This window comes from Triticum aestivum, chromosome 2B, assembly GCF_018294505.1.
Source record: "Triticum aestivum cultivar Chinese Spring chromosome 2B, IWGSC CS RefSeq v2.1, whole genome shotgun sequence".
NCBI lineage: Eukaryota > Viridiplantae > Streptophyta > Magnoliopsida > Poales > Poaceae > Triticum > Triticum aestivum.
In genome coordinates, this window is record NC_057798.1 from 651,989,789 (window position 1) to 652,008,103 (window position 18,315).

The following is an 18,315-nucleotide window of genomic DNA, read 5'->3' on the forward strand; positions in this document are numbered from 1 at the left end:
AATCCTTACCCAAAACTTGAAAACTTCACTACACAAAACTCGACAAAAAATCTCATGAGCTCCGTTAGTATAAGAAAATAAATCACCACTTTAAGGTATTGTTGCAAACTCATTCTTTATATATACTGGTGTAATATCTAATGTATTCCAACTTTTTCATGGTTCATACCCCCCCGATACTACCCATAGATTCATCAAAATAAGCAAACAACACGCGAAAATCTGTCAAAAACAGAATAGTCTGTAGTAATCTGTAACTCTTGAATACTTCTGTAACTCCACAAATCCATCCAAATTAGGAAAACCTTAGAAATTTGTGTACTAATCCAAAGCAAAAATAATCGGATCAAAATCACGTTTCCTTGAATTTTCAAAACTAATTTACTAAGCGCAAAAGTTTCTGATTTTCAGCAGGATCAACACAACTATCACCGTAAGCTATTCTAAAGGTTTCACTTGGCACAAACACTAATTAAAACATAAAACCACATCTAACCAGAGGCTAGATGAATTATTTATTACTAAACAAGAACAAAAATCAAAGAACAAAAATAAAATTGGGTTGCCTCCCAACAAGCGCTATCGTTTAACGCCCTTAGTTAGACATTGATAATTTCAATGATGCTCACATAAAAGAGAAGAATTGAAGCACAAAGAGGGCATCATAAAACATGTGATAAACACATGTAAGTCTAACATACTTCCTATGCATAGACATTTTATAAGCAAACAAATTATCAAGGCAAGCAAAAACTAGCATATACAAGGAAGGAGAAAGAGACGATAGCAATCTCAACATGAAGAGAGGTAATTTAGTAACATGAAAATTTCTACAACCATACTTTCCTATCTCATAATAAATACATGTAGGATCATAAGCAAATTCAACAATATAGCTATCACATAACATATTCTCAACACGATCCACATGCATGCAAAGTTGATACTCTTCCAAAATAGTGGGATTAATATTAACAAAAGTCATGACCTCTCCAAACCCACTTTTACCAAAAATTTCATAAGATTGAACATTCTCCAAATATGTGGGATCTAAAGTTGACACTCTTCCAAACCCACTCTCAGTATTATTCCGAAAATTACTATGAATCTCATATTCATCATGGGGCTTAAATAAATTTTCAAGATCACAAGAAGAATCACCCCAATAATGATCATTGCAACAAATAGTAGACATAGCAAAACTAGCATCCCCAAGCTTAGGGTTTTGCATGTTACTAGCACAATTGATATTAATAGTTTTTATAATAACATCATTTCAATCATGCTTTTCATCGAAGGAACTATCAAGTATGGGTGCAATAGCAACAATCTCATGTTTAACAAAAGAGACTATAGCAAATTCATCTCCATAAATATTGGCATCATGGCCACAAGAATAGCAAGCATCATGTTCATCAAGGGATATTTCAATCAAATCATCAGAATCATAATTATCTATAGATTCATGCATATCATTATTTTCTTCCGAAGCAACAGACATTCTTTCAATAAATTCTTTGACATGGACATTATGAGCATAGTTTTCATAGCAATATTTAAGTATGTCAAAATTTTCAGATTTGTAGAGAGTAATATCATATTTTCAATCAAAGAAGCAACTTCATAAGCACCCTTAAAAGTAACAAATTCTTCAATTTGTTCGATATCATAGTAACTATAAACACCCTTTGCATAAGAAGATAAGATTTCATTATCATTAAACTCACATAGGTAGGGAAGGTGTTTTTTACGGTTCTTAGAACAACAAGTAAAATCATAAATTTCACAAAGATTCCAAGTATAGCATAGCAAACTATTTATTTGATTCCATAAGAGCTTCCCTTTTTTAGACAAACGATGACGCACAAAATGAGCATGCTCATCTAAAGATTCTCCCTCAACTAAACTAGTTGGGGTTTTAGCACGAGCACATATAGATCGAAGATGATCCAAGTAGAACACTTTAAGTGGATCCATATCAATAGATTTTTAGCAAGCAAAGATGCAAGCAAATAGAAGGCACCTCACAAACAAAAAGACTTATGGAAAGAAGGTGAAGAAAAGGAAAATCTTTTCGAAAATCACTTTAGAGGTGGGGGAGAGGAAAATGAGAGGCGAATGGCGACAAATGTAATGCAAGGGAGAATAGTTTATGATGGGTACTTGGTATGGCTTGACTTGACGTAGATCTCCCCGGCAACGGTGCCAGAAATCCTTCTTGCTACCTCTTGAGCTTGCGTTGGTTTTTCCCTTGAAGAGGAAAGGGTGATGCAGCAAAATAGCGTAAGTATTTCCCTCAGTTTGAGAACCAAGGTATCAATCCAGTAGGAGACAATGCACAAGTCACCGAATACCTGCACAAACAATCAACAACTTGCACCCAACACGATAAAGGGGTTTTCAATCCCTTCACGGTCACTTGCAAAAGTGAGATCTGATAGAGATAGATAAACGGTAAAGTAAATATTTTTGGTATTTTTGGTTTGTAGATCGGAAAGTAAAAGATTGCAAAATAGTAGATTGGAAACTAGTAAGATGTAAAAGAGAATTAATATAATGGAAAAGAGACCCGGGGGCCATAGGTTTCACTAGTAGCTTCTCTCAAGATAGCAAATATTACGATGGGTGAACAAATTACTGTCGAGCAACTGATATAAAAGCGCATAGTTATGACGATATCTAAGGCAATGATCATGAACATAGGCGTCACGTCTGTGTCAAGTAGACCGAAATGATTCCGCACCTACTACTATTACTCCACACATCGACCGACTCCTTCCTGCATCTGGAGTATTAAGTTCATAAAGAACAGAGTAATGCATTAAGTAAGATGACATGATGTAAAGGAATTAACTCAAGCAATATTATGAAACCCCCATCTTTTTATCCTCGATGGCAACAATACAATACATGCCTTGCTGCCCCTACTGTCACTGGGAAAGGACACCGCAAGGTTGAACCCAAAGCTAAGCACTTCTCCCATTGCAAGAAAGATTACTCTAGTACGCCAAACTAAACCGATAATTCGAAGAGACTTGCAAAGATATCAAATCATGCATATAAAAATTCAAAGAAGAACCAAATAATATTCACAGATAATCTGATCATAAATCCACAATTAATCGAATCTCGGCAAACACATCGCAAAAGAATATTACATCCAATAGATCTCCAAGAACATCGAGGAGGACATGGTATTGAGAATCAAAGGGAGAGAAGAAGCCATCTAGCTACTAGCTATGGACCCGTAGGTTTGTGGTAAACTACTCACGCATCATCAGAGAGGCAATGGTGTTGATGTAGAAGCCCTTCGTGATCGAATCCCCCTTCGGCAGGACGCCAGAAAAGGTCCCTAGATGGGATCTCATGGGTACAGAAGGTTGCGGCAGTGGAAAAGTGGTTTCGTGGCTCACCTGGATGTTTTTAGTGTATAAGAGTATATATAGGTGAAGGATCTAGGTCAGGAGACCCACGAGGGTCCCACGAGGTAGGGGGCGCCCTCCTGCCTTGTGGTCGCCTCACTGCGTCTCCGACTTCATCTCCAAGTCTTCTATTTTCCTTATGGTCCAAGAAAGATCATCGTAAAAGTTTCATTCTGTTTGGACTTTGTTTGACTCTAAAATAGGCCGCCATGGACGATGACCTCGACCTCGATGTTGCCGCCGGCCTCGCCTCCCTCGCCTCGTCTGGCATGATGACCCCCCTCCTCCAGCAAAGGCAAGCCTCGTGCCTCGTGCAAGACCGCCGCCGTGCCCAAGCCAAAGAAGGTGGTGACGCCCGAACAGCGGGCAGGGGAGTCGGCCAAGATGAAGGGTCGGAGGCACGCCACGAGCGCGAGGGATGAAGTCGTTGCGGCTGTCGCCGCAGCCGCCGCGCAGCAGGAGGTCACCAACGCGTGCGTCGCGGTGGCAACGAGGGAGGTGCTACCTCTTGAGCATGCGTTGGTTTTCCCTTGAAGAGGAAAGGGTGATGCAGCAAAGTAGCATAAGTATTTCCCTCGGTTTTGAGAACCAAGGTATCAATCCAGTAGGAGACGACACACAAGTCACCTAGTACCTGCACAAACAATCAAGAACCTTGCAACCTACGCGATAAAGGGGTTGTCAATCCCTTCACGGTCACTCGCAAAAGTGAGATCTGATAAAGATAGTAAAGTAAATTTTTTTGGTTTTTTTTGTATAGATTGGAAAGTAAAGATCGCAAAGTAGTAAACGAGATGCGATAATATGGCAAAGAGATGTAATATAATAGAAAAGAGACCCGGGGCCCATAGGTTTCACTAGTGGCTTCTCTCAAGATAGCATGTATTACGGTGGGTGAACAAATTACTGTCGAGCAATTGATAGAAAAGCGCATAATTATGAAGACATCTAAGGCAATGATCATTCGAAGAGACTTGCAAAGATATCAAATCATGCATATAAGAATTCAGAGAAGAAGCAAATAATATTCATATATAATCAAATTCATAAATCCACAATTCATCGGATCTCGGCAAACACACCGCAAAAGAATATTACATCAAATAGGTCTCCAAGAACATCGAGGAGAACATGGTATTGAGAATCAAAGAGAGAGAAGCCATCTAGAAAATAATTATGGACCCGAAGGTCTGTGGTAAACTACTCACGCTTCACCAGAGAGGCAATGGTGTTGATGTAGAAGCCTCCGTGATCGATTCCCCCTCCAGCAGATCGCCGGAAAAGGCCCCAAGATGGGATCTCACGGGTACAGAAGGTTGCCGCGGTGGAAAAGTGGTTTCGTGGCTCCCCCTAATGTTTCTAGGGTATAAGAGTATATATAGGCGAAAGAAGTACGTCGGTGGAGCTACTTGGGGCCCACAAGGGTGGGAGCGCGCCTACCCCCTGGGCACGCCCTCCTGCCTCGTGGCATCCTCGTAGAGTCCCAGACTTCAACTCCAAGTCTTCTAGATTGCTTTTGGTCCAAGAAAGATCCTCGCAAAGGTTTCATTCCGTTTGGACTCGTTTGATATTCCTTTTCTGTAAAAACACTAAAATAGGCAAAAAACAGAAATTGGCACTGGACCTCCGATTAATAGGTTAGTCCCAAAAATAATATAAAAGAGCATATTAAAGCCCATTAAACATCCAAAACAGATAATATAATAACATGGAACAATCAAAAATTATAGATACGTTGGAGACATATCCGGAGGCGCTCTATATGCTAGGGTTCAACCCTAGCTAGCACGACCTTGTCAACACCGCCGCGGCCAGCACCGGCTCATCCGCGTTCCCTCGGATGGTGCTGCCCGACTCGCCCCATGCGTCGGCTTGCACCCCGATGCCCGGCTTCCACGTGTACCCGCAGGCCTCCCGCCTCTTCGGGGAGTGCTCGCCCAACGTGAGCGTGGTTGCACCTTCCACGCCCATGCCCATCGACCTCAATGCCACATGGGTGGCTGGTGGCTCATCATCCGAAGGCGCGAGGAAACGCGCGCGGCAGATGCCGGCCGACGTGCTACCAGATGCCCGCAACCTGTTTGACGGAATGCCGGCAACAGGCGACGAGGACTACATGCAGAACCTCATCTTCGAGGGCGGTGCGCCGGCCACTAGCTACAATCTCGACGAGACACAAAGCCAGGACGGCCGCGGGGTGTTCACACTGGCCGCTGGCTATGATCCCGATCAGGCGGCCTTCATGCGTGATCAGGTCGGCATGGACCTGGACGGCTTCCCACTTGACCACGAGTTTCCGGACTACTACGGGCAAGAGGAAGAGGGCGAGTGTGACATCGAAGTGGAGCCTTTGTTCGAGGACGAGCTAGCCAACCAAGCCGTCGGGCCGAAGCCGAAGCGCAAGAGCAAGCGGACGAAGGCATACATGGCGGCCGAGGACAAGCTTCTTTGCGAGTGTTGGCGAGACATTGGACAAGACCCCAAGACCAGCGCCGAACAAAAGCATTCAACTTTTTGGATTCGTGTCCATCGGGAGTTTCATGAGCGCAATAAGTTCCCGCCTTACCAAATTGTGAGCACGCGCGGGTGGGTATCCATTTCAAAGCGATGGAGGGTGATCCAACAAGAGTGCAACTAGTTTTGTGCCACTCTTGAGAGCGTCAAGGCCTGCCCTGTGAGCGGCATCGGCATGCAAGACATGGTATGCTAGCAAGCCGCCCTCTTTTGTGTCATCAAGTTCATGCTTGTGTTTTCATTTGCATACCATTTGCCAATATGCTTGCATGGAAACATTTGTAGGCATTTCAAGCTTTTGAGGCATTCAAGGTCCAACACAACGACAAGTGCTTCAACCTCTCCCATTGCTTTAGGGTCATCAAGGCCGAGGAGAAGTTTAAGGCGCAATATGCAGCCCTCAAGTCGCGTGGGGGAAAGCAAGCCGTGGAGGAGGTTGGGGACGGCAAGCCGGCACGACCGCGGGGGAAGACCAACTCCAAGAAGGAGGACAAGAGGGATGCGGCATCGAACGCCTTGATCGCAAGCGTGGAGGGCATGATGAACAAAAAGGACTCAAGGGAGGAGGAGTGCCAGCGTTTCAAAGAAGAGCAAATGAACGCATTCATGGAGATCTAAAGGAGGAAGCTTGAGTTGGACGTGGAGAAGCAAGCCAAGATGCTTGAGATGGAGGCGGAGAAGCAAGCCAAGATGCTAGAGATCGAGGCCGCCAATGCCAAGACCAAGGCGAAAGACGTGGCTCTCGCGAGCATGATGACTGGGGTGGAGATCATGAAGGTGGATCTCAACACCGTGTTGCCAAGGAAGAGGCCGTGGTTCGAGAAGATGCAGGCCGACATGCTCAAGTTCACTGACGAGTGATATCGTGGTCGCGAGCGCCTTCCTTTTTTGTATGCCGGCTTGTGTGTTGGCATGACCACGGGGCCGCGATGGCGTGGTCGAACCCCAAGTCCCACCCCTTTTTGTGTGCTGGCATGTGTGCCGGCCGCTGGCGAGTACGCCAACACGAACTGTGTGGTGATATTGTTTGAAGCCGACAATGTATGCCGGCGCCGGCATGGTGTCGGCCGCTGGCATGGTGTCGGCCGCTGGCATGATCTATGGCCACACGCATTTTTAAAAAATTGTGTGCGGACATGAAATGGGTCGGCGCGTTGGGCGCACTGCCGACCCAAATGCAAAACAGGGCGGACGCCGGGCGGGCGGCCGACCCAAACGAACAAAAAGCGGACAAATGCGCCGTCCGTTTGGGACGTGGCTGGGGTTCATATGCGATGGTTACCCTCTATGGTAATTCTTGTATAGTGCCTGTCCTGCAACATGTTACTGGCACTTTCATTGGTGGCCGGACTGCCCGAGATCAGGGAACTATGAGAGCTCCGACTGCTGCTGAGGATCCTACTCCGGTTACCAAGGACCAGGGGGTCGATCCAGGGGGCAACAGGTCACCAAAGAAGCATGATGTTGAGAACAAATGCACAACTTCAGGATCGGTGGCCTCCGAGTCGGGGCACTACCGGGAGCAATGAAAACACTTTGTTGGAACTGTCGCGGGATTGGCGATCCCGCGATAGTTAGAGAACTCCGTGAACTTGTGCGGATTTGTGCGCCGTCGGTTATTTGCATAGTTGAGACTCAATTATCAAAGAGCCGAGTGGAAGGTCTGGCAGTCTCTTTAGGTTTTGATTCTAGTTTTGTTGTAGCCAGTAGTGGCCGTAGTGGTGGTATTTGCCTGGAACAAGAGTTTGAATCTCAAAATAAAAAGTTTTTCCAAGTATCATGTGGATGCATGGGTCTCCGAGCCGGATAAGGAGCAATGGAGGCTCTCCTGCTTCAAAGGAGAAGCTAACAGAAGTCTTCGTTATAAGACCTGGGAAACGATGAGATTCTTACGAGGCGAGAGTACCCTTCCTTGGGTTTGCTTGGGTGATTTCAATGAGATTTTGCGCAAGGAAGAACAACTCGGTCCAAATGAGAGGGATAGTGCACAGATGGAAGCATTTAGGGAGGCAATGGATATTTATGAATTGGCGGACCTGGGATACAAGTCTTGATTGGACTTGGGAAAAGAAAGTAGCAGGAGGTGATTTCTGCGTGTCCGGCTGGGTCGTGCCCTTGCTATGACTAGCTGGTCGTCCCTTTTTCCATTTGCATCCGTCAAGCATCTTACAACGGCAAAAAGTGACCACTGTCCTATTGTCTTGAACACTGAACTTGACAGTGCTGGAGTTAGAGCACGACAACGTCCATTCTGGTATGAATGCATGTGGGAGCGCGACGAGAGGTTCTACGAGATGCTGGAGAGGACATGGAAAGCTAAACCTACTGCTAGTTTGGTTGCTGAGCTGTCAGCCAAACTCGGCTCAGTGGCTAACACTTTGGGCAAGTGGGGTCGATAGACATTCGGTTCAGTCAGAGAGGAACTACGTTCCTTGCGATCCCAGTTAGAGTAGCATCGGGCGGACCCATTAAGGATCAACCCTAGCCCAGAAGAAAAATCTGTGGAAGCTCGTATAGTTGAACTTTGCTACAGCGAAGAGATTATGTGGCGCCAACGTGCCCGGATTCAGTGGCTGGCAGAAGGGGACAACAACTCCAATTTTTTCACAAAAAAGCTTCTGCTCGAAAATCCAAAAACAGAATTAATTCTCTTGAGCGATCAGATGGAACAATGTGTACTGACGCGGTCGAGCATAAATCCATGGCCACTAATTTTTATGAGCAGTTGTACACGTCAGAGAATACCATAGGGATGGAAGAAGTTTTGTCTCACATCCCAAGCAGAGTAGATGGTAATATGAATCTCAAGCTGAACACGCCCTACACAAAGGAGGAGATAAAATCAGCTTTGTTTCAAATGTTCCCAACGAAGGCCCCTGGGCCAGATGGTTTCCCCGCCCACTTTTTTCAATGTAATTGGGAGTTATGTGGTGATGAGGTGACTATGATGGTGCTGCGAGTGCTCAATGGAGAGGATTCTCCGGAGGAGATTAACAAAACGTTCATTGTGTTAATTCCCAAGATTGCAAGCCCCAAAAAATAGGACAGTTTCGACTGATAAGTCTTTATAACGTGATCTTCAAGATTGCGCCCAAAGTACTTGCAAACCGGCTCAAACTAATTCTCCCTTGGTAATTTCTGAAGAGCAATCCGCATTTGTTCCTGGTCGTCTTATTACAGATAATTTCATATCTGCATATGAGTGCCTACATTATATGAAGAAGAAGAGGTCAAAGAACAACCACTTTTGTGCCCTCAAACTGGACATGACGAAAGCTTATGACCGACTGGAGTGGCCATACTTGAAGGTGGTTATGCTAAAGTTGGGTATTAGCCCCCAGTTCACGGACACAGTGATGAGGTGTGTTTCATCAGTTTCTTTTGCTGTTATGTTTAATGGTGGAAAGCTAGATGATTTCAGGTCTTCTAGAGGTATACGGCAGGGTGACCCAATATCACCATATCTTTTTCTACTTGCCGCGGAGGGCTTGTCATGCTTGTTGAAGTCCACCTCTCTAGATGAGACCATCCAAGGTATTAAGGTAGCTCCGGAGGCGCCACAAGTAAACCACCTCCTGTTCGCTGATGATAGCCTCTTGTTTTTCAATGCTACGCCAGATATGGCAACTAGGGTGAAATTGTTGCTTAAGAAATATTGTGATGCCTCTGGGCAAAGAGCTAATAATGCAAAGCCATCGATCTTCTTTAGAAAAGGGTGTCCTGAATTGATTCGATTGGAGTTAAAAGAAATCTTGCAAGTTCCCAATGAGCACTTGTCAGAGAAATATTTTGGACTCCCGTCAGAGGTGGGGAGATCAAAGGAGGGGTGTTTTAAATACCTCAAGGCCCATATATGGAAGCAAGTGCAGGGCTGGATGGAGCGTGCACTATCTGCCGGAGGTAAAGAAGTGCTCATCAAATCAGTTGCGCAAGCTATTCCCACTTATTCCATGGCGTGCTTCAAATTACCTAGGGGTCTTTGCCAGCACATTAATGGCCAGTTACGCAAATTTTGGTGGGGTTCGAAGAAGGGGGAAATGAAGATAGCTTGGGTCTCTTGGGAAGTTATGACGCAACTGAAATTCATGGGAGGTATGGGTTTCCGAGAGATTGAGGTTTTCAACATGGCTCGGCAAGCATGGCGACTTCTACAAGAACCAACTTCTTTGAGTGCCCGAAGTTTGAAATCCAGGTATCACCCTTCCTGTTCGATCCTTGAAGCTGAACTAGGCGGTAACCCCTCGCAAGTGTGGCAATCGATTGTTGAAGGCCGAGACACTCTGGAACTTGGACTGATTAAGAGGATTGGGACTGGTGAAGCAACGGACATATGGCATGAAAATTGGATCCCTCGAGACTTCAAGTTGCGGCCGGTTTGCCCAAAACCTGCCCATCCACCAGTCCGTGTCAATGAGCTAATTGATAATGTCAATGGGGGCTGGAATGTGCATGTACTGGATGAACATTTTCTCGTGATGGACAAAGTAGCAATTATGAACATACCTCTCAGCTCTATGTGACAGGATGATTTTTGATCTTGGCACTATGACAGAAGGGGCATTTTTACGGTGAGATCGGCTTACCGTTTGTTGGCAGCCACAAAGAAGCAGCGGCAGGATTGGCTGGAAGAGGCTCCGGGGCACTCCAACCCGGTCCTAGAAGGCAAATCATGGGCCAAGTTGTGGGGTACTGAAGTTTCATCTAAAGTGAAGGTATTCACATGGCGGTTGGCGAGAACATCACTACCAACTGGCGATGTGAGAAATCACAGGAAGATGGCGACAACCCTAGCGTGCAGCATCTGTTCAGCTGCGTACGACTCCTGGCGACACTCTTTAGTTGATTGCAGAATGGCCAGATGCGTCTGGTCCTTAATGGATGAGGAACTGACGGAGGTGATTATCTCTGATAAAACTGAAGAACCGAAGCTCTGGCTTTTTTGGCTGTTCGACACCCTGCCATCGAATGATCTCGCGCGTGTACTGATCTCTATGTGGGCCATTTGGTGGGCGCGCAGGCGAGCCATCCACGATCAGCAATTTCAAAGTCCACTGAGCACTTTCACTTTCATCAACAAATTCTGTGACAACGTTCAGGTAGCCCATGCGTGTGATGTTAAATTTTCCAGAGGACTGCATGTCACAGGACAGACTCAAGCCGTTGGGTGGCTTCCACCGCCGGCGGATGAAATGAAGATTAACGTGGATGGGGCTCTTAGCCGAGACGGAAGTCGGGGCGCTGTAGCAGCGATTTGCAGAGATAAAAATGGCACTTATATTGGAGCATCTGTTGTTGTATATGAAGGTCTGGTTGACCCTCCGAGTCTGGAAGCGCAAGCTTGTAATGAAGCTCTATCACTAGCTCAGGACCTGATGCAACCTTTGGTTTATGTGGTGTCTGACTGCTTGGAAGTGATTAACAACATAAACTCCCAAACCCCGTGCCACTACGCTGCTGTCCTTCGTGACATTGATCTCCGCCGAGTTTCTTTCAGAAAAATCAGTTTTGGTCACGAGCGTCGCCAAAACAATACTGAAGCCCATGCTTTGGCCAAGGCATCTACTTTTTTTTTTTGAGACAAGGCCAAGGCATCTACTACTCTAGCCATTGGGCGCCATGTTTGGCTTGTTTCATTACCAGAGATTATTTGTATCCCTTTGAACGCTGTTATAAATTAATAAAGCCCTTTGGTTCCTAAAAAAATATATCAGAAAACCATTTTATTTCAGAAAGAAACGGAAATTCTTTTTTCCGTCCGAGTCCAAGGAAAAGTCGACACCCTACGCTAATCGGAGTATCAGACCCATCGCCCCGTCCGTCCCTATATTCGGCTGCCCACCGCAGGGGTATCCCCGTCTCGCGTCGTCCCCGTCTCCAAGTAAACTCGCAGACGCCCCGCACCGAGCCCAACAAACCCTCGCGCGCCCCCGCACCTCTCCTTCGCCGACGCGGCCATGGCGGCGGTGGCCACTGTGAGCTCGGCCGGCGGGATCCTCGCCATGCTCCACGAGCCGGCGGAGGAGCTCAAGCTGCACGCGCTCGCCAGCCTCAACTCCGTCGTCCACCTCTTCTACCCCGAGATCTCCACCAGCATCCCCACCATGTGAGACCCTCCCCCCGCCTCTCGTATCCTTCCCGCGGTACCTAGTCGGCGCCGCCTCTCGGCCGGCGCCCGCTGCCCCAGCCGCAGCTGCTCCGCCCTGCCCGCGCGATTCGTTCCAGCGCCTTGGCTTGGTCGGGGGGTTTCAGTGTTTCGATCTGGTTCGCCGATTGACGAGGATTCGGGACGAGAAGTTGCCCTAGATGCTGTTGCCGTCGCGCGATTCGTTTGCTTGGCCTCGTCTGGTTCGATCTGCTGCTTGCGTGGGGGAACCGTAGGTTGTGGCTTGGCTCTGATCTGGTAGCGTCGGGATTCCTGGGATTTAGTGCGCGGCTGTGTGCTCTCCATGATGGAGTTTGAAGTGAATTCACCAAAACAATCTAGTAAATTGTGTGATTGTATTTGGTAGCCGTCGTAAAAACTTGAACTTTTTGCACTTTCATATCCGCGCTTGGTTATAACGACAGCTGTGGGAGTGAGGTGTGAATTGTGGAGGGGTGAGAATTCAGAAAGCTTTAAAGTTTCAGTTTTTTAAGAAGTTGTTTTAGGGTTTTGCTTCGCTGGGTTGGTTATAATCAGTTGTAATGCCTGTCCTGTGCTAAGAAAGATCTAGACAGAGTGACCATTGAACTGTTTCTTGCAATAATTTAGGGTGTCATGTTTTGGGAAGTTAATCTAATGTTTATTTACTAAAGTTCCAGATTATACAAATTTCTTGTCTTATAGGGTGTGTTTGGTTGGTGCCTAGCCTAGCCCTACCATATCTTTGGCCCAAAAACCTGGCAAATCAATTCTTGCCAGATAATTTCCATATGGTTGTTTCGCTTGCATTAGAATAACGTGTCTGTTTAAGTCATTTTAATTTTAACATTGCTTTTCATATGCAATTGTTGTGTGTCTAGTTTTTTTTTTTTTGTGGAACAATGAGGCTCTAATTTGTAATTGGTTTTGATTTGGGAGCTTTATACATTGGATCATAATATCGAGCATGAATTCTCTAGAATCCAGGTTGTTAAAGTTTGTATTTCCAATGAAGCAAACTAATAATTTATTTCCATTGTATCCTTTTGCCTGCAGTGAGAGCTTGTATGAAGATGAGGAGTTTGACCAGAGACAGCTAGCTGCACTAGTTGTTTCTAAGGTAGGACCTCATGTTATTTTATACCTTGTCTGTAAGTGTCATATTTTGTATTGCTTATATTGACAATTGCTGCATATTATGTAGGTATTTTATTACTTGGGCGAGTTAAATGATGCACTGTTGTATGCACTTGGTGCTGGGCCTCTGTTTGATGTTTCTGAGGATTCAGATTATGCTCATGCTCTTCTAGGTGAGGAGTTGTCTTGAGTTCTCTATCATTCTGGATGTTGTTCACATGAATTTCTGTTGCTCATTGTGTTGAATCGGTGGTTCTTTTCTTTCAGCCAAAGCATTAGATGAATATGCGAGTTTCAAGACAAGAGCTTCTAAAGCTACCGAGGAAGAAGGAAATGTGGATCCTAGATTAGAGGCCATAGTGGAGAGGATGTTGGAGAAGTATGATAAGATCCTACCGTTTGCGCATATTCTCTTATTTATCAGATGGAGTATTCAGCTAACGGTTACTCTTTGCTGTAGGTGTGTTCTTGATGGGAAATACCAACAGGCCATGGGTATGGCTGTTGAATGCAGGAGACTGGATAAACTGGAGGAAGCAATTGTTCGGTGTGATAATATTCACGGGGCTCTTTCATATTGCATCAACCTTTCTCATCAATATGTTAGTCACCGTGAATATCGCTGTGAGGTAGGGGCATGTTAAAAATTATTTGGCAGTATGGTTGGTTTATATTAGTTAAAAAGCAAGTATTAGTTTAGACTAGAGTAAGCAAAAATTAACTTTCTTTATGTGTTGACCAAATAATCCACTTTATTGCCAGGTTCTTCGCTGTCTTGTTAAAATATACCAGACTTTGCCGCATCCAGATTTTCTGAGCATCTGCCAGTGCCTTATGTTTCTGGGTGAGCCTGAAACTGTTGCGAATATATTGGACACACTAATTTCTGGAAGCAAGGTATATGTTTGTTCTTTACTCTGCCCACCACATTACTTATGTTTTAGTCTCTGTTGCTTACTTGAGACACTGTGTTCATTATACAGGATGATGCTCTCCTTGCGTACCAAATTGCTTTTGATCTGGTGGAAAATGAAAATCAGGCCTTCCTTCTGAACGTGAGGAATCGCCTGGACTCACAGACTCCTGGTCAGTCCAACCCTGATAGTGGTTCAGCTTTGCCAGTCGATCAGACTGTTAACGTGGGTACAACTAGCACAGAACCAGCGGGTGATGTTCAGATGGGAAATGACACTACTACGGCAAATGGAAATGCTCACCCAGTGGATCCAAATGAGGCAGCGCATGCTGATAAGCTTGCAAAACTTAAAGGGATACTGTCAGGGGAGAAGTCTATTCAACTTACGCTGCAATTTTTGTATAGCCACAACAGGTATACTTATTATGTCCTAAACATTGAATGAACCCTGGTCTCTTGCAACTTTTATATCTGACATCACCTTGATGGGTTTGTTTGTTTGATAGGTCCGATCTTCTGATTCTGAAGACAATAAAGCAGGCTGTGGAAATGAGGAACAGTGTTTGCCACAGTGCAACTATTTGTTCCAATGCGATCATGCATGCAGGAACAACTGTAGATACCTTTCTAAGAGAGAATCTGGTAAGAAAATATCTGGTTGTTTTGTTGTCATGCAGTATACCTTTTTCCCTCTGTAATGTCTCATTTTGGTATTGTCTTGCAGGAGTGGTTAAGCAGGGCAACTAATTGGGCTAAATTCAGTGCAACAGCTGGGCTAGGTGTGATTCATAGAGGCCACCTTCAGCAAGGTCGGGCTTTGATGGCCCCATACCTACCTCAAAGTGGTGCAGTTGGTGGTGGCAGTCCATACTCGGAAGGTGGTGCCCTGTATGCTTTAGGTTTGATTCATGCCAACCATGGTGAAGGAATCAAACAATTCCTCCGTGAAAGCCTTCGCAACACCAGTGCAGAGGTGACATTCCGTTCCTTGTCCTTCTTGTGTAATGCTATTTATATTGTGTATATATATTTTTCTTACCTAAAACTATATTATGCAGGTCATCCAGCATGGTGCTTGTTTGGGACTTGGGCTTGCATCTCTGGGGACAGCAGATGAAGAAGTGTTTGAGGACATAAAGAATGTCCTTTACACAGACAGTGCTGTGGCTGGTGAAGCAGCTGGTATTGGCATGGGTTTGCTCATGGTAGGGACAGCCAGTGAGAAGGCCGCTGAGATGCTCGCTTATGCACATGATACACAGCATGAAAAGATTATCAGGTCAGTGTTGTTTAATTATTGTTGTGGTATTTATGAAGATGCATCCAGCTCTTGTTTCTGACATCTCTCTCTCTCTCTCTCTCTCTCTCTCTCTCTCTCTCTCTCTCTCTTTGCAGGGGTTTGGCACTTGGCATCGCATTGACGGTGTATGGCAGGGAAGAGGAAGCTGACACCTTGATCGAACAAATGACTAGAGATCAAGATCCCATACTACGTTATGGTGGTATGTATGCATTGGCTCTAGCCTACAGAGGAACTGCGAATAACAAAGCTATCCATCAGCTGCTGCATTTTGCTGTATCGGACGTCAGTGATGATGTTCGTAGGACTGCAGTTATGGGTCTTGGATTTGTTCTATACAACGAACCTGAGCAGGTATGTAGCATTGAAATGCCTTAATGTTTAAATAGATGCCCTATATTCAAATTTATTCCCAGGAACAACATAGGTTCATTATGCATTTAAAACAATCGCCAGTAGCTTTGATCTACACCTTACATCTTCTTAATAGCTTTGATCCACGACTTACATCTTCCGTTCTGATCATGCAGACTCCAAGAATTGTGTCCCTGCTCTCTGAATCATACAACCCGCATGTTCGTTATGGTGCAGCTTTAGCTGTTGGGATATCATGTGCAGGAACAGGGTTAAGTGATGCCATTTCCTTGTTGGAGCCTCTCACGTCGGACGTTGTTGACTTTGTACGCCAGGGGGCTCTAATTGCCATGGCAATGGTCATGATCCAGACGAATGAATCCTTTGATTCCCGTGTTGGAACATTCAGGCGTCAGTTGGAGAAGATCATCCTTGACAAGCATGAGGACACCATGAGCAAAATGGGTGCCATACTTGCTTCTGGTATTCTGGATGCTGGTGGTAGGAATGTCACAATTAAACTTCTCTCGAGGAACAAGCATGACAAGCTCACTGCTGTGATTGGCCTTGCTGTTTTCACCCAGTTCTGGTACTGGTACCCACTCCTATACTTTATCAGCTTGGCCTTCTCGCCAACAGCCATCATTGGTCTCAACTCGAACCTGGAAGTGCCTAAGTTCGAATTCCTGTCACATGCTAAACCGTCCCTCTTTGAGTATCCGAAGCCGACCACTCAGCAGACTACGACTTCAGCAGTCAAGCTGCCCACAGCCATTTTGTCAACCTATGCCAAGGCAAAATCTAGGGCGAAGAAGGATGCAGAAAGCAAAGCTGCTAACCAGGAGAAGACAGCAGAAGCAGAAAGCAAAGCTAACCAGGAGAAGTCAACAGCAGAAAGCAAACCTAGCCAGGAGAAATCAGCGGACACAGAAAGCAAAGCTAAGACAACGGAAGATGCTTCTGGTTCTACTTCAGGCGAGGCAGCTAAGACACAGGAGAAGGACGGTGATGCAATGCAGGTAAGAATAAGACTTAACTGTATATGATTCGCTTCACTTTTTTCCATCATGTGTTCACATCCAAGAATTTTACCAGCTCATAATTAAGTCATGCTAGTTACTTCTCTTGCTTTACAACCATGCTAGTTACTGTACCTGCTTGCTTGAATAGCTCCCCATAATAAATTACTAAGATGTCACAGCACAGCTAAGCATATCACAACTGTTTTTGATTTAACATAAGCCTGCTGATAGAGCCCTCTGCTGTACCTTGTGTTCGGTAGTGAACTTCTGATCATATCTAGCTGAAGTTTCTTTTTTGGAGTCCTCTGATATTCAGTAGTGAACTTGTGATTCATATCCAGCTCAAGTTACTATTTTTCCTTTTTGGCATCATCTCAGTCCATTTGATTGAACTCTCTGGCCTCTTACGAATTTACCCGTCTCTCTCAATCTTTGTTCCCAGGTTGACGGCGCGGCAGAGAAGAAGGCCCCGGAGCCAGAACCTGCCTTCCAGATCCTGGCGAACCCAGCCCGCGTCGTACCCGCCCAGGAGAAGTTCATCAAGTTCATCGAGGGCAGCCGATACGTCCCCGTGAGGCCCGCCCCCTGTGGGTTCATCCTCCTCCGAGACACGCAGCCCAGCGAAGCGGAGGAGCTCGTGCTCACCGACGCCCCCGCAACCGTGGCCACGGGCACCGGCAACAACGCAGCAGCCGCTGCCGCGGGGCAAGGCTCGGCCGCCATGGCCGTCGACGACGAGCCACAGCCGCCCCAACCTTTCGAGTACTCGGCCTAGGCTCCTGTGATAGGATGGAGCGTTGTCTGTACTCACCCACTAGCTATACGTTGTTGCTTATTCCTTTTTCAAGAGTGCGAGGGAATTTGTTGTTTGTTGGAAACTGTGTAGAATCATCATGAGTAGAGAACTCAGACTCTGAACGGGAGTTACAGGATATGTGCTCAGCCATGTTTGCATCAAGGAAGACGATTTGATTTTCATTTTTATTTGCATACAAAGATAATTTGTTGCAATTTTAATTCAAAACCGCGGGGAGTGCTAGAAAGAGAATGGCTAAACGACGACTTTTGGATATTTGCCAGAACTACAGTACCCTGTCTATTAATCAACCGATTGATAAATTTAGTATGAGCAATAGGAACCATACAGTCTGCATAAAATTACACATGTTTGTTGGTCTAAAAATTCAAATTGAAATTTGAGATACACATGTAGAAATAGAAAAGAAATATCCAGATGTGAATTTCGAGTTTGGATCTACAGATATCTCTGGCGTGCATATGCATATCTCGTCTCACATATATACACCACCCAAAAAATTCTCTAACAACCAAGCTAGATTGTCCATGTACTTCCTCCGTCCCAAAATAAGTGGCTCAAGGAAATACATGTTTATGGATAATCCCCGCAAAAAAAATGTTTATGGTTATTTATTTGTATATCAGCGTCAAGCGAGCAGCGAGGCCGGAAATAGCCGCATGGATACGTCAATAACGAACCAAATAAGGCAGCAGAAAGAACCAAACATATA

General features: G+C 45.4%; 1 protein-coding gene across 3 annotated transcripts; it reads left to right on the top strand.

Annotated features, from left to right (window-relative positions):
• The first annotated feature begins 11,756 nt into the window (after positions 1-11,756).
• Positions 11,757-17,764, top strand: LOC123046504 (26S proteasome non-ATPase regulatory subunit 1 homolog A). Of its 3 annotated transcripts, none has more exons than XM_044469890.1 (13): positions 11,757-12,039; positions 13,114-13,177; positions 13,262-13,367; positions 13,462-13,823; positions 13,957-14,091; positions 14,178-14,280; positions 14,353-14,524; positions 14,617-14,752; positions 14,835-15,083; positions 15,169-15,389; positions 15,506-15,764; positions 15,941-16,783; positions 17,229-17,764. In XM_044469890.1, the coding sequence occupies exons 1-13, from the start codon at positions 11,891-11,893 to the stop codon at positions 17,559-17,561; spliced, it is 3,132 nt and encodes a 1,043-aa protein (XP_044325825.1). In that variant the 5' UTR covers positions 11,757-11,890; the 3' UTR covers positions 17,562-17,764. The 3 variants fall into 3 exon arrangements, with proteins under 3 accessions (XP_044325825.1, XP_044325826.1, XP_044325823.1); XM_044469891.1 differs by having other exon boundaries at positions 13,462-13,573; positions 13,655-13,823; positions 14,178-14,524; XM_044469888.1 differs by having other exon boundaries at positions 14,178-14,524.
• The last annotated feature ends 551 nt before the right edge of the window (positions 17,765-18,315 follow it).

Excerpts from the sequence above, each read along its gene's own strand:
- LOC123046504 (XM_044469888.1), top strand. The coding sequence starts at position 11,891 with ATGGCGGCGGTGGCCACTGTGAGCTCGGCCGGCGGGATCCTCGCCATG. Across the intron at positions 14,092-14,177 it reads CACTAATTTCTGGAAGCAAG|GATGATGCTCTCCTTGCGTA; the intron begins GTATATGTTTGT and ends TTCATTATACAG. Across the intron at positions 15,765-15,940 it reads TATACAACGAACCTGAGCAG|ACTCCAAGAATTGTGTCCCT; the intron begins GTATGTAGCATT and ends CTGATCATGCAG.